The sequence below is a fragment of the Dendropsophus ebraccatus genome, chromosome 6 (assembly GCF_027789765.1).
Source record: "Dendropsophus ebraccatus isolate aDenEbr1 chromosome 6, aDenEbr1.pat, whole genome shotgun sequence".
NCBI classification, from domain to species: Eukaryota; Metazoa; Chordata; class Amphibia; order Anura; family Hylidae; genus Dendropsophus; species Dendropsophus ebraccatus.
Genome location: NC_091459.1, coordinates 70,935,880 through 70,950,483, shown reverse-complemented (window position 1 = coordinate 70,950,483; position 14,604 = coordinate 70,935,880). Strand labels below are relative to the sequence as shown.

Genomic DNA, 14,604 nt, shown 5'->3' with positions numbered 1-14,604 from the left:
AAATACTTACCAGTCATATACTTATTGGTAGTGTATGTGTATCTATTCCAGATGAATTAATTGCTTATGAACTAAAGAGAAGAGAGGCAGAAAGTGCAAAAAGACCACCTCCAGAAATCGTGCGTGCTAGGGTCCCATTCAGTGCCTGTCTTCAGGCCTTCTCTGAGCCTGAGAATGTGGATGACTTCTGGAGCAGTGCTCTTCAAGCCAAGTCTGCAGGTGTTAAGTAAGTATTGTTCTATTAAATGTTGTGAAGCTGCTTAAAGAGTTAATTTAGTAAAAAGGAGACATATGGTGGTGTCTCACATTTTCTGCTGCAGTGTTTTTAATTCTACATATAGTTCAAAGAAGTATTGCATTATCATGAATTCAGAATGCCCATTGCAAATATGGATGTATTGTATCATATACTGCAGATACATATCTATAGCCAGTACGTGGAAGCTAGCTGCCACTTGGCAAGCGCTGGTCAAGAATTAACACTGCAATAATAGGGATTCTTCTCCTTGAATGTACTGCCAAAGTATGGCCTGCTAAATCCTTTATTAACTTGACAATTAGAGAGACACTTTTGGTATTCACAGGTCAATACAGACAAGTCAGCAGAAATTCCTTTCAAATATAAACAGTGATAAGGAAAATTAAGAGGAAAAACACCAAAAAATGTGAACCAAAATATGTTTAATAGGTATTTGTGTTTTAGCTGTAATCCGCTATAATAGTCTATACCATAACAGAAAAAAAGCCAAAAGCAATTTCATATTCAGCAGAGAATGAAGAAGCATATTAGGTATAAGAAGCGTAAGAGCAGATATTGTGGAATGTGTATAGAAACCAGCCAGCACATCCAGCGCAACTGTCAGTGTGTTCATTGAAGCTGTATGAGTGGATCTGGCTGCACAGATTTGAGCTCTTCTTTTATACATTATCATTACCTTCCATTGAGCTAGGAGAAACCTTTCTGGGTTTTTGCTGTCTTCATGGTTGAGCAGACATTCTGTTATAGCTAAAGCCATGACTGTGAAGGTTTCTGCTTCCTCTCTGGATTATCACTGAATTACTTATCTGTTGTCCCAGGGTTAATTATAAAAGATTTGCCCATATCTAAGCTGCCTCCACTTCTCTGTGAGGCCATATAAGTGCAGCTTGTCTGTCAAATGTTGCTGGATCCTGCCTGCTGTGGAGGAATGTTGTCTGCTCTAAGTCACATAGCTTTTCAGTGGCACTTGAGATTTGACTTTAAGCTGGTACATTGGATTTTTGAAACAAAATAAAGGACATTGGGTTGATATTCTAAGTAGTAAAACAATCCCTTAGGCCCCTTCACATGTCCGTGTCAGTTTGTACTGTTTGGAACTCCTGATCAGGAGGCCTCTAAAGGCTTCAGGAAGGCATCAGGATTTTGTGACAGTAATCAGGTTTTAACTTCAGGAAACCATCAGGAATTACTTTCAGGATTTCCTGATCAGGAAAAAAAAAGAAGTGTTTTCATTATGGCCAACATACATACCATGTACATCACATGTACCCTACATGTGCACATGTACTAACACAGCTCCTAGTGTACTTTGTCACTGTCTCCCCCTCAAATACTGTGTCATTCCTTAATCTGTTGTCCTGCATATTACCACACATCATGAAGGGAGATGTAGTCCTGCATATTACCACATACCATGCTGGGAGATGTAGGTCTACTGTGCCACTGCCTCCCCCCTCCTATACTGTGTCATTGTCCAATCGGTTGCAGAACTACAGCTCCCATTAAGAACTGACAATAGGGCTTGATTGGTTTGTAGCTCTACAATCTGGGTGGCCACAGGCTGCAAAATGACAACTCCCACAATGAACTGTTAGCAGGACATGGTGGGGGTTGTAGTTCTAAGGGGTAATCTCACCTGTCCTGGTTCCTGCTCTGGCATCCTCTGGCCTGGTCTGACTGCTGTTGCCCTCAGATCTGCACTGCTCTTCTATTGTCCGACTTACAATCTTTGGTGAGGTGGGCTTCATAGACTTATTATAGAGTCAAATTATTATACACTAAAGACACTCAGGCATGATTACTATAATAATAAAAGCTTACTTTATTAAATATTACAACTTATGATCAAAAACCTATTAGGAGGTTACCAACTGAACAGATACCAAAGCATCAACATTCATAACATTATTTGTATAATATATCCATAAAGTGACTAGCACTATATGTTGTAAACAATAAATCCTACTGTACCCCTTCCCTTGTAAAATATAGCTCCCCACACTGGGATATAGAGCACATCAAGTCATGGGAAACAACAAGGAAAAAAGCATAGATAAAGTATGTTATATCACAACCTCTCACGCATTATGCTAGTTGGGTACCGTTACAGCCACCTTATTGTATTGTCATTCTCATGCAGTGAGACGGGGAGAGAAATGCCTAGCTAAGTGCTTTTCACGGCTTGTTCTTCTGATTGGTGGTGGTGGTGGGGTTCTAAGCACCCAGGCCCTGACCAATCAAAACTTTTGACGTGTTTCTATGACATTTCAACTTTTTTAAAGTGACACTTTGAACTTACATAAAAATGAAAAAGGGTTGGCCGAGGGGCAGATTACAGCTCATGCCTTTTGCTACCCATATGTCTCTTCTCATGTCTTGGGAGTGTACCTTTTGAGACATGAGGGGGTGGGTATTTATACTGATCATTATGCTGCAGTGACATTGTGTGTGGGCACATGATGATCAGGATATAAACCCCTCCCCTCATGTCTTGAATATGATGCTGTCTGTTCCAGTGCACTTAAGTTCTCTCTGCAACCTCTTTAATGTAGTAATAACGCAAATAAACCTAAGGTACTAAACCTACTTTGTCCTAATTCAAAGCACAATTATGCTTGTCAAGATAACAAACAATTGCAAAATATTTTCATCTCCCTAAAACATAACCAATTACACAAAAATATGCCAAGGTAGCATCTATCTGAAAGTCATGAATTCAGTGTATAAAATATTGTAAATTTTAGATTAATCCCTTAAAGTGACTCTGTACCCACAATCTGACCCCCCCCCCCCAAACCACTTGTACCTTCGGATAGCTGCTTTTATTTCAAGATCTGTCCTGCGGTCCGTTTGACAGGTGATGCAGTTATTGTCCTAAAAAACAACTTTTAAACTGGCAGCCCGGTGCCCTACGAAAGTGGCCTAGATTGTGTATGCATTAGGCTGGCACAACCTCTCCGTCCCTCCTCCCCACCCTCTTCATCATTAAACTACAAATGCAGACAAGGCACTACCCTTAGAAAAGTATAACTGACAAGGAAACAATAATTCCTAGAGTGCTTAAACAGAATTAGCATGAGAAAACACAGAACAAGGACTACAAGTAAAAGCATGCCAAAGGCATCGGTGGCACTTCCAATAACAAGTAATAATGTGACAAATAAGTCAATCTAAGTGAAAAAGGATATACTTTATTGGTACAAAAAGCAAGTGGGACAAATAAGATAAAAACACTTAAAATACACAGACATAACCAAACACTGTACCGTGTACAGTAGGCACGGCACAAGAACAAGCCGACATAAGGGTATGGCGGATCCTCACTGGCCAAGGTTATATGAAGTGAAGTGTCTATTTCACTTCATATCACCTTGGCCAGTGAGGATCCACCATACCCTTATGTCGGCCTTTCCTTGTGCCGTGCCTACTGTACACGGTACAGTGTTTGGTTTTGTCTGTGTATTTTAAGTGTTTTTATCTTGTTTGTCCCTACCATTAAAGTATATCCTTTTTCACTTAGATTGACTTATTTGTCATATCATTACTTGTTAATGGAAGTGCCACCGATGCCTTTTGGCATGCTTTTACTTGTAGTCCTTTCCCTCATCATCATTAGAAATGCTCCAGGCAGATTGCCTCCTATTCATTACCTGTGTTAGCCCGGCACATGGGGTGGATCACTAAGGCACCTGTGCAATGTTCAGCATGGAAAAAAATGTTCCAGTGGCATTCCTAATGATGAAGAGAGTGGGGAGGTGGTGTAAAGTTAGGGCACAAATATTCTAAGCCACACCCGTTGGGCACAGGGCTGTAAGTTTAAAAGACAATAACTGCATCTCCTGCCGAACAGACCCCAGGACAGATCTTGGATTAAAAGCAGCTATCCGAAGGTACAAGTGGTTTGAGGGGGTCAGATTGTGGGTACAGAGTCGCTTTAAAGGCTTATGTGCAGAGATATACCTCTAAACATATGTCCAATAAAGCATGGGTTAACAGATCTGAAGGTAATCTTTCGCAAAGTCTATGGCAATAGGATTGTTACTGCCAATTTTGAAGTCAATTTTGTTAATCCACAACAAATCTGAAAAAGAAATGGACACGCCATGGATTTAAAGGGATTCCACTCTATCCTTTTAAGGTTTTTGAGAAAGTGTACCAGTCTGTTTTAGCTATTGTCCTAAAAAGGTGGAAATTATAAAGTGGGAAATTAGAATAACACTGGGAATATGGGTGTAATATATTTTAGTCACTTCAATAATTTAGTAATTCTTTTCTAGGACATCTCGTTTTGCTTCATTCCCTGAATACCTGGTAATCCAAATAAAAAAGTTTACATTTGGACTTGACTGGGTACCCAAAAAACTTGGTAGGTGACTTTATTTATCTGTGTACATTCTAATATCATTCGTCCTAAAGTAAAACATTGAATAAATAAAGTAAAATGTGAATAAATGTGATTTTAACTCCTTGCTCTTTTCATCTAGATGTAGCAGTGGAAATGCCTGATGTCTTGGATGTTAATCCTCTCCGAGCAAAAGGTCTGCAGCCCGGAGAAGAAGAGCTCCCAAACATTGCTCCCCCTATTGTTATTCCAGATGACCCCAAAGGTTTGAGAAACTTCTCTTTATTTTATTTAGCATTTTCTTGATCATGAGTCTGTATGATTTCATTTAGGTTTACAAAACCATGTTGTGTCTTATGGCTGAGGCAAGTGGCATTGCTGTCTTCAAGGAAAGACCTATCTTTATTTATCTACATATATTGCTCATTCCAACTCTGGGTGTACAGCAACTTAATGATACATTACTATGAGCTTTCTTTGTCATAAGACTACATGTAACATGATAGAGAATCTGTGAAACTTGCTTACATATTTTAGTCATTTTATTTTTTTGCTTGGATATAAGGATGTGTAACTTAAAATTCAAGTCTTTAATTCTATTTTTTCTGACGTCTACTACTTCTGCCATGTTTTAATGCTGCTGTTCATTTTCAGATCGTTTCCGGAACCATTTCATGGATGGTATGTCTTTATCTTTTGACAAGCACCGTAATATATGTGTGTGTGTGTATTAAGGAGACAATATGCAATATCAGTAGTGGACTATAATAGGTCAGTTTCAGGCGGTAGCCCGGGGCCCTGAGCTCCTGGGGGGCCCATGGCCCCAAACAGACTTTTACTTTCAGTGGTGTATTATCTCCAGGCTAGAGTTTTGCCATGATTTGCATAAAAATCGCCGCTTTTTAAAGCAATTTTTCACAAATCTGGGCAAAACTGCAGCCAGAAGACAATGCAGAATATATTGAAGGACTTTATCATGTGACAATGATGTCACCCCAGGTCCTTTACAGGCTGCATCATGGAGGAAAAAGACTAAAGCTAGTGTCGCCATAGTTACAGTAGGTTGGGGGGCCCAAGCTTTGTGAACAGCTCGGGCCCATGGTTAAGTTAATCCGCCCCTGTGCAATATAATAAAATGATAAAGAAAAAGTAGTTTGTAGCTTTCGTAATGTAATGTTCCTACCTATAATAATATATTCGGTTAAATAAAACAATCATGTGATCAGGGAGAAACAATCTTCCTATTGTGAGAAAGATTTTCTACATTGATACTTAGTATTAATGCTTAGTTCCATTATTATTGAAGGGGTTGTTTAGGTAAAAACAGAGTTGCTATAGGCTTTGTAACCATCCTAGGCTCCAGGTAAATGATAAAGGTTCTGCATGCAAAGAGCTAATATGCCTCTGGAGGTCCTGATAAGTCAGCGCATTATATGGAAAACTCATTGAGTTCTATAAACACAATGTAAATGCTTTCCTGATTCCTTGTCATGTATTTTATCCTGTGGGTAATAATTATTTATATAAAGATTTTCCACTAACCGAATTTCGTAACCAAACTGAATTCAGGTAGCTGTAGAATAGCTGTAAAATATTCAGTGGCACTGCCTATACCAATATTCTATGTTGCCACTTACCATCATTAGGTAGGATAGCACAAGCAATGGCTCCAGGTACTAGAATGCTGAATGGCCTCTACTGCATGTTATTTCAGCTCCTGACATAGACGAGTCTTCAGTCATGCAGCTGGCTGAGATGGGTTTTCCACTGGAGGCTTGTCGGAAGGCTGTGTACTACACTGGAAGCATGGGTGCAGAATTAGCTTTCAACTGGATTATTGCACACATGGAAGATCCTGGTCAGTAACACCTACTATGTAGAACAGATGAGGGTTAAACAGCTCTTCTTTTGGTTTTTACTGAGAATATCCAGGGGGATGAGATTTAAGAACTAGCTCATGCCAATGGTGGGGAAGTGATGTTCATTCCGGGAAAATATTTTTTTTTGATAGGGCATATGAGCAGGATCCTGGGAACATAGGTTCAATTGTGGATAAAATATAAAGTTTTATTTAATGGTTTACATTCTAGAATATTTGAGCAAAATAGCTGCAATTTTATTTGTCAGAATTTTGGTATAAATACTATGCTTTCCATGGTTCTTGTTTAGATTTTGCAGAACCATTAAACATCCCTGGATGTGCTGCAGCATCTGCTCAATCTTCCTATGGACACCCTGCACAGGTCAACCAGCCGCCAGAAGAAATAGTAGCTCTGATTACATCCATGGGATTCCAGAGAAATCAAGCTTTCCAGGCATTAAGGGCAACAGTAAGTTACTATGCAGTGTAATGCAAAACCCATGAAACTGTGGCTTATTGCAATAAAATGTAAGCAGCAGCTACATGGAACTATGTTTATTAGATTACACTGAGTATGTAGTAGTTCACCTTTTTGTTGGCCATAAGATCTGTTAATACAAGAACAAATCATTGTACAATGGGTTCAGTCTATAGAGGAAAAAAACGAGTATTTGTAAATTATTTAAATGGTCAGCACGCTTAAAAAAACAAAAACATTGTATTAGAAAAATCCTTATTTTCATATTCTTTTATTACCTTTCTCATAAAGCCATTGCTAAAAGTCTTGAAAGAGTGAGATGAATTAGCTTGTTTAGGGATCTGGTAATTCATGATACCCATAGAAATCTATGGAAAGGAGAGGAGAGACTAAGGGGAAGCTGCAAAGTGAGACAGGAAAAGGCGTACACAGATAGACTGCAGCAGCTTGTAGTAAGTGTTATTTTTCACCCAGTGCTTGATTCACAACCTACACAGCTTTATAATATCCTCTGTTCTCTCTGTTCTTTATAATATCCTCTGTAGCAGAGCTTCTGTTGCTCTGCTACAGAGTTCTCTGCAGCTTTCTGTTATCCTATTCTATGCTAGAACAACAATCTTGAGCGAGCCCTGGACTGGATATTCTCTCATCCTGAATGTGAAGATGAAGCTGCTAATACTTCACAGTCTACGGATGATGAAAACAATCAGCAATCAAATGGGATCCTAACCAACAATGAACAAGAAGGACCTCGGGTCAAAGATGGAAATGGAAGTAAGAAGGAAATAACCTATTGTTCTTGATGTTAAACTATCAATATTCTGGTCAGATGTTTTATTATTAAAGGTTAACATTACATGAAAAATAAAGATTAATGATATTACCTTGATAAAATCTTGGTGAAAAAAAACCTTATGGAAAAGAGCTACACTGTTGGGTGTAAATGCTCCACAGAACCGTGTTGGTAGACGTTATTGCAGTTGGGTTTGGGTATTTAAATTGAAGTTCTCTCAACCGAAAATATCCGGGGAGAGAAGGTTGGGGTATGTTTGATTTCAATTATCTGATCTTTTTGTTTTGTTAGAGATAACCCCCTGGCAGAGATGTCTTTGGGTCCTATTACATGGAGCGATTTTTAACGACTAACGATAAACGATCGCAAACGAGAGTGTTTATCGTTAACCTGAAAACGTTCACTATATTACACAGAACGATGGTGGTTAGATACGATTATTATTACGATCGTTATTGCGATCGTTTACTACTTCTGATCTTAGGAAAACAATGGGCAATGTGCTATTACACTGAAAGATTAGTGAAAAAATGCGGAATTTGAGCGAACAAACGTGGAATTACAGCGAACGATTAACGATAATTTTAGGTTCAGATCTAAATCAACGATCAACGACATACGAACGATTTTTCGATCGTTGCCTGCAATTACACAGAACAATTATCGTTTAAATTCGAACGATATAACAATTTTTCGCACTTTAATGGTCCCGTGTAATAGGGCCCTTTCTCTACTCCCTTCATTGAGAGCATGACCACACTTAGCGGTATTCATCATTCAGCTATCTTATGTATATTGCCATCTCTTATTGTATTGTTCTTCAAATTACTGTAAAACATACTCCATTGTTTTGAAGAGATGGGCTTAATGTGTGAACTGTTTCCCCCCCCCCCCCCCTAGGGTATGAACTGTTTGCCTTTATCAGTCATATAGGAACATCGACAATGTCTGGGCATTATTTGTGTCATATCAAAAAAGAAGGAAGGTGAGTGTTCAAAGACGACAATTCTGCTATTGTTAAAACTATATAGGTTGTGGCATTCTGACGTACATGTTATGCTGGTTTTACTCATGGCAGTTCTTTGGAAAACTGCTATTGCGGTTTTGAGGCAAAACCAGAAGTGGATTAAAAGTAAAGGGTAAAACTGAACTGTGTCTAAACTGCCAGGTGCTAGACCAGGCCACAATAACAGTCCAGTAAGCAATCACTTTTTTGTATTCTTGAATGAATATGCAAAGTCATAAGAATCACAGAGACCTCAAAGAAACAACCTCACCCAAATGCAAGGGCAACAAGGTCTGGTCTTCTTGCTGAGATACAGTGCTCTTCAAATCAAGGTATCCATGGAGGCTCTCACCCTCCACCGATGGGACGGATCTGACGTAGGTGCAATGTTTCGGGGTCCTACCTTTTCTTAAGTGCTTGAGAAAGGGGAGGCCTCCGAAACATTGCGCCTACGTCACATTCTCCCCGTTGGTGGAGGGTGAGAGCCTGGCTTTTTATAGAGACTCCTAACAGAACCTCTGATACTGATGTGAATAAAGCCTTGTGCACAGCTGCTGATTCCATTGGTTTTCAAATGACACTTTGTATACAAGAAGTTAAAATTCTTATTTGGTGAATTTTGTGGCTGCCAAGTATACAATTTGGTAGTATAGTTTATCCTCATTCTCAAAATTTGAAACATCATTGTTAGACTTTATTGCATGTAAACCATGTCCAGCTTTCAAACCAAAAAGCACATGAAAATGATATTGACTGCACATCAAAAGTTTTTTTTTTTTTTTTTATTATACAAGCATGAAGTATTTACTAGTGGTACTGCAATAAAAAAGTGCCTGTATGTGCTTATGAAATAAATAAAAAAAAATAAAAAATAAAAAATAAATAAAAAAGATCCCAGAATTCAATGTATAGATAATATATTAAAGAAGAATAACATTAGTAGTAATATTCAATTTTCAATTCCACTTATACATATTCCATCATCTTATATAGCTATCAGTACTCAACAGAGAGGTTTTCAATTGTAACCATACTATCCCTGTCATACCACTAGGTGGCACTATCCATTATGCAATATAGAGAACAGACCTCAAATATTTTTACATTCATATCATAGCATAAGTATATTATAGAAAAAAATATTCTTTGTTGTACCAGTCATACAAATACAACACAATCACATAATATAATTTCAGCATAAAGGGTCTACATTTGGATATAATTATAATTTTTTGTTTCGGTACCCTCTGTTATTATATGTATAATATTTTTGTATAATAGAATACTTTTGGTGTGCAGGCAATATCATTTGCATGTGGTTTTTTTTCTTTTAGGAAGTCAGTCACTGTGGTCAGGCATATAAAAAAGCACTTGCCACATTGCTGTATAAACAGGCATTCACCAGGTATATTGACCAGTGCATTAAAGAAATTATTTTTTTTCTTATTTTACAGATGGGTGATTTATAACGACCATAAAGTTTCAGCATCTGAACGACCACCTAAAGACTTGGGCTACCTATACTTCTATCATAGGATAGCTTGTTAAGCCTTAACTAGGGGAGCTCCTAGACCAGTAGAAAGCCAAAGAGGGTTTATACAAGCTCAAGAAAGACATACGTAAGGAAGTGAATGCCGGACTGCCAGAACACCAAGAGAAATCTACAGTATTTATAGTTTATTTAAAGAAAAGCAATGTTTGATGCATCAGTAAGCCTAATACTGGAAACTGCGACTTCACCAAAACATAAATTGTTTTGTGCAATTTTAAATGGGAGTGTATGAGTGTGTTACCTTTTACTTTACTACAAGCATTAGGGATGTTCTCTCTTGGAAGATTTGATAACTGGAAATATGTGAACATGAAAGCTGTCACTTAACTGCACAATGAATTCATGAGATTAGTTTCTGTTGCCCCGCAGTTATCAACAATGCTCTGCAGATGGCGCTGTTACTGTATGTCTGGAGGTGGAGTGGAAGCATGTTTCTGATCTGAGTTATACAGTAGCTGAAAAAACCCATAACTTGTCACCTGTAACTAAGAATCACCCCATGCAGAACACATGATATAATATGCAAATGTTTCCAGCTGAATACATAGACTGGAATATAAATAGATAGAAAAGAATGCAATATATCCATCTCCATCTCTTATTATTTTGTTTTAGTAATCTCCCTTAAGCCTCTGCTAAGTCCTTCTTTGCAATCTGTGTACTTTGCTGGCAAAGTTATAGATGTAGTTCAGTGTCAGAACCTTTTGAGAATATACTCTCACAATTTCATGCGATTCCCTTCTGCGAACCCATGGCAGTAAGTAGGATTACTTACCATCTAAAAAAGACGTACTGAATTGCCCAGAGGCTCAGCAAAGATTACAGAGCGCTTTCTGAGCCCTATAGTTGCGTACTCCCTTGCGTCCTTCCGTTGTATTGTTTACAGTTTGGTATGATCCTAACAGAGAAAATGTATTCAGAATTATAAGCATCCTAAACTGGAGCCGATGCCCACTAATTCCATTCTATGTCAACTACAGTCCTATCTAGTGCAGCATATTACTATACACACTGATGAGTGACTTTCCCATTGGAGTATCCACAGCAAAGCAGCAGTGTAGAAGTAACAGAAATTGACATTGTGTGGATTTAAAATCTGCATCAAAGATTTCCTCAAGATTTCCTTCTTTCTGAACAATTTGCCATTAGTATAATCTTCCCATGAAATCTTACAGAATATCTGTAGCATATTCCCCCTGAGTTCAGAGAGCATATGTGGAAACACAGCCTGTCAGCCTGTGTTGCAGGTTATTTCACCAAAGACTCAAATTCCTGTTAATGCATGACATAGTTTTGGATATAGATATATACATGGCTGTTAACTATAAAAATAGTTTATTCTCCCTAGCAGGTTGAAGGTGTGTTCACACTTTCAGGTTTTTAATTGCAGTTACTGAATAACCAGGAATGGACATAAATGCAGGACATATATTATTGGAAGACTACTTATCAAGAACAGCATTTCAGATGCAGCTCTTCTGGATTTATCAAGAGACACATTAATAGATCCAATGTAGCTACGGCACACGGCAGCCTCAGAAGTCAGATTTCAACTATAATTTAGACCTGGGCACAGGTGTAAATTATAATAAATCCTGTGAAGGGGAAAGACACAGCTTCTGTCATGCAATGCTGCCCCCCCATCTTGGTGACTTACCCCCACTTTGATACTTACCTCTCCCCCCCCCCCCCACCATGACTTCTACTGTGTATAAATCCATTCCTGTCTTTGTAACAATTGTGATTAAAGGCCTGAAAGTGCAAACACACCCTCAAAGCTCTCAGTGCACCTGTATGTCCTGTTAGTGGAGTAAGGGCTGTCTGCTGTCCGCTCTATGTAATGCTCAGCACTTGTGTTGATCTGCAGCATGCACACCTCCTCTCTCCCCTACCCTCTTCAGTACTGTGCTCAGTCATATCAAGATACCTGTCCCTTATCCTATGTATAAGGATTAGTTTTATTCGGTAGCAGTCCTATCACTGGGACCCCCTGCGATAACGAGAACCTGGGTCCCTCGAATGAATGAATTAGCAGTGCACATTCTCCATTGTCTGTCCATTCACTCGCTATGGGACTGCTGGAATACAGAGGGCTGTATTAGGCTATCTTGGAATAACAATTTAGGATAAAGAAGTATGCAGATCTTCTTTGTGTGGCCTCACATAGTAGAGTGTTTAGCTGTTCCTCTCAGTGCCTTATTGTGACATGAAGTTAAAGGAGAACTCCAGCCGAATCAAAAAAGGCAGAGAAGCGGGGCAACATAGTAAAGAAGTCACACCTGTCCCTGTGCCCTCACAGCGCTGTGTCACCACATTTACAGACCCTCGCCAGCCTCCTGCAGGTCCCTCTCCGGTGACCAGAAATGTCTGCTCATCCAGTCAGTGACTTAGGCAGGACACCGCTGCAGTCACTGACTGGCCAAGAGGGTACTTCCCACAGGGACGTGACAATGCTGGAGTTCTCCTTTAACACCATGGTGACCTGTCATTTTCTACCTCTGACTGACAGAATTGTGGCTCTTCTTGACACTTAAGGGGATTTAAAACATATTTGACACTTTTATGGGTCCTCTGAGTAAGGCTGGGTTCATGCTGTGTTTTTGCAGTCCATTTAATATGTACGTTTAATGAAAAAACTGATTAAATAACGGATGTAATTATGTGCAATCCATTTGGATTCGTTTTTCCATTGAATTCTATTATATAAAAAAAGGATCAAAACTAAAGCATTTATTTTTCTTTTTTTTAGTGTACACAAAAACATGGTTGACCATGTTAAAAATAACTATTTAAAAACGGATATGTTAAACTGACTGCAAAAACGCAGTGTTAACCCTAATATGGTCTCCTTCCCTTATGTGTTAATTGAGATGAGAGCCGCTGCATCTGCAGTGTACAGGTTCTTATACTGTGCACAGACACTGAAGGAGTGGAGGGGACTATGTACTGACTGAAGTACAGCTGTAATGTTTACATGCAGCTGCGTTCAGTTCAGTGGGTCCTCTGAAGAGGGAGGCTAGCGTTGTGTTTTTTTTTTTTTTTTTTATATAAACCATGATATTGAAAGGGCCTATTTTCCCTCATTAATATGAAAGCTAAATGAGCTTCCTATGTATCTAAATCTCTAATGTGCACTATGCAGTAGTTTGATGTTGCTTCATTCCCAATCATAAATTAAACATAATTATATTGTGGTTGATTTACGACCGTAGAATTACCAGATATGTTTCTAGTGTCTCAAATAATTAACAAAATTGTGAAAATGAACAGTTATCTGCCACTGAATTAATTATAAGCAGCAACAGACAACCTGGTTGTAGGCTGAGCGAAAGTGAAATTTGATAAGTTCCTAAAGTGGTATTCCGGCTAATAATTTATTATTTATTCATATTTTCCTTCATAAAATTATACAACTTTGAATATGTATACGTTTATAACAGAAAATGTAGATTTTTAATTAAAAAAAAATATATTTTTTCATTGACTGGCAGCAGTAAGAGGTGACACGACCCCTCTTCCACCAATGGCTGTGTCAGGAACTGCGGGGCTGCACAAGCCCTGGATCTGGTACAGTTACATATCCCCAATGTTGCTGCAAGCAGTATTAGCAATAATGAACCTCCCCTAATGCCTATTCTGATCTATCAGCACTATAGTAGACATAGCACTTGGGGATGCAGCCTATGTCACTAGCACTGCAGCCACAGCACAGTGAAGCAGAGTGAGTGGTGATTGCCAGTTATCCTCTTGCTCTGCTTCTGTGTGCCATGCTGTTTGTCCAATATGCCTATTTTAATGCTAGTATGAATTACAGTTCCTGATTTTTCCCTGCAGTTACTGATACAACCATTGGTGGCAGCAAAGGGCTTTATTGAAGAAATATATATATATAAATTTCATCAGAATACCTCTTCAGATATATGCAGAAACCAGATATTTACTGTATAAATCAGAACTGGAACTGTTAACAACTGTTCCTTGTGGTTTCTGCTACAGCGATACAGTGTTTAACTGATGCTGCTATATACAAAGCTTTAGTAATGGATGAAGAATGCCGTGAGCGCACAGCCTGACTGACACACATTTATGTAACATCCATTTCACCATATTACTTGCTGACTCAAGTTCTCTGAGAGTTACTAAGTCAGAATACCTGCCTGGAATATAACATTAATTCCCCTGACTATGCGAAAGAGCTATTGCTATTTGCCTTCATTTGCAGAGTCTTGTCCAAAGCAATCACATGAATTCAGGATTAAAAAGGCATTTATAGGTTGTGACCAGCCTGCCAACAAGCTTAGAGAAAGGCGCAG

General features: G+C 38.7%; 1 protein-coding gene across 9 annotated transcripts in view; it reads left to right on the top strand.

Moving 5' to 3' along the window:
* The window catches only part of USP13 (ubiquitin specific peptidase 13), an 83,814-nt gene extending 70,473 nt beyond the window's left edge, over positions 1-13,341 (top strand). For all 9 annotated transcript variants that reach the window (XM_069975132.1, XM_069975140.1, XM_069975131.1 and 6 more), the window contains 9 exons: positions 52-226; positions 4,537-4,625; positions 4,744-4,866; positions 5,256-5,282; positions 6,316-6,459; positions 6,771-6,931; positions 7,549-7,714; positions 8,634-8,718; positions 10,194-13,341. In XM_069975132.1, the coding sequence (XP_069831233.1) occupies positions 52-226; positions 4,537-4,625; positions 4,744-4,866; positions 5,256-5,282; positions 6,316-6,459; positions 6,771-6,931; positions 7,549-7,714; positions 8,634-8,718; positions 10,194-10,287 (1,064 nt within the window). In that variant the 3' untranslated portion in view covers positions 10,288-13,341. The remainder of the gene's footprint in view (positions 1-51; positions 227-4,536; positions 4,626-4,743; positions 4,867-5,255; positions 5,283-6,315; positions 6,460-6,770; positions 6,932-7,548; positions 7,715-8,633; positions 8,719-10,193) is intronic.
* The last annotated feature ends 1,263 nt before the right edge of the window (positions 13,342-14,604 follow it).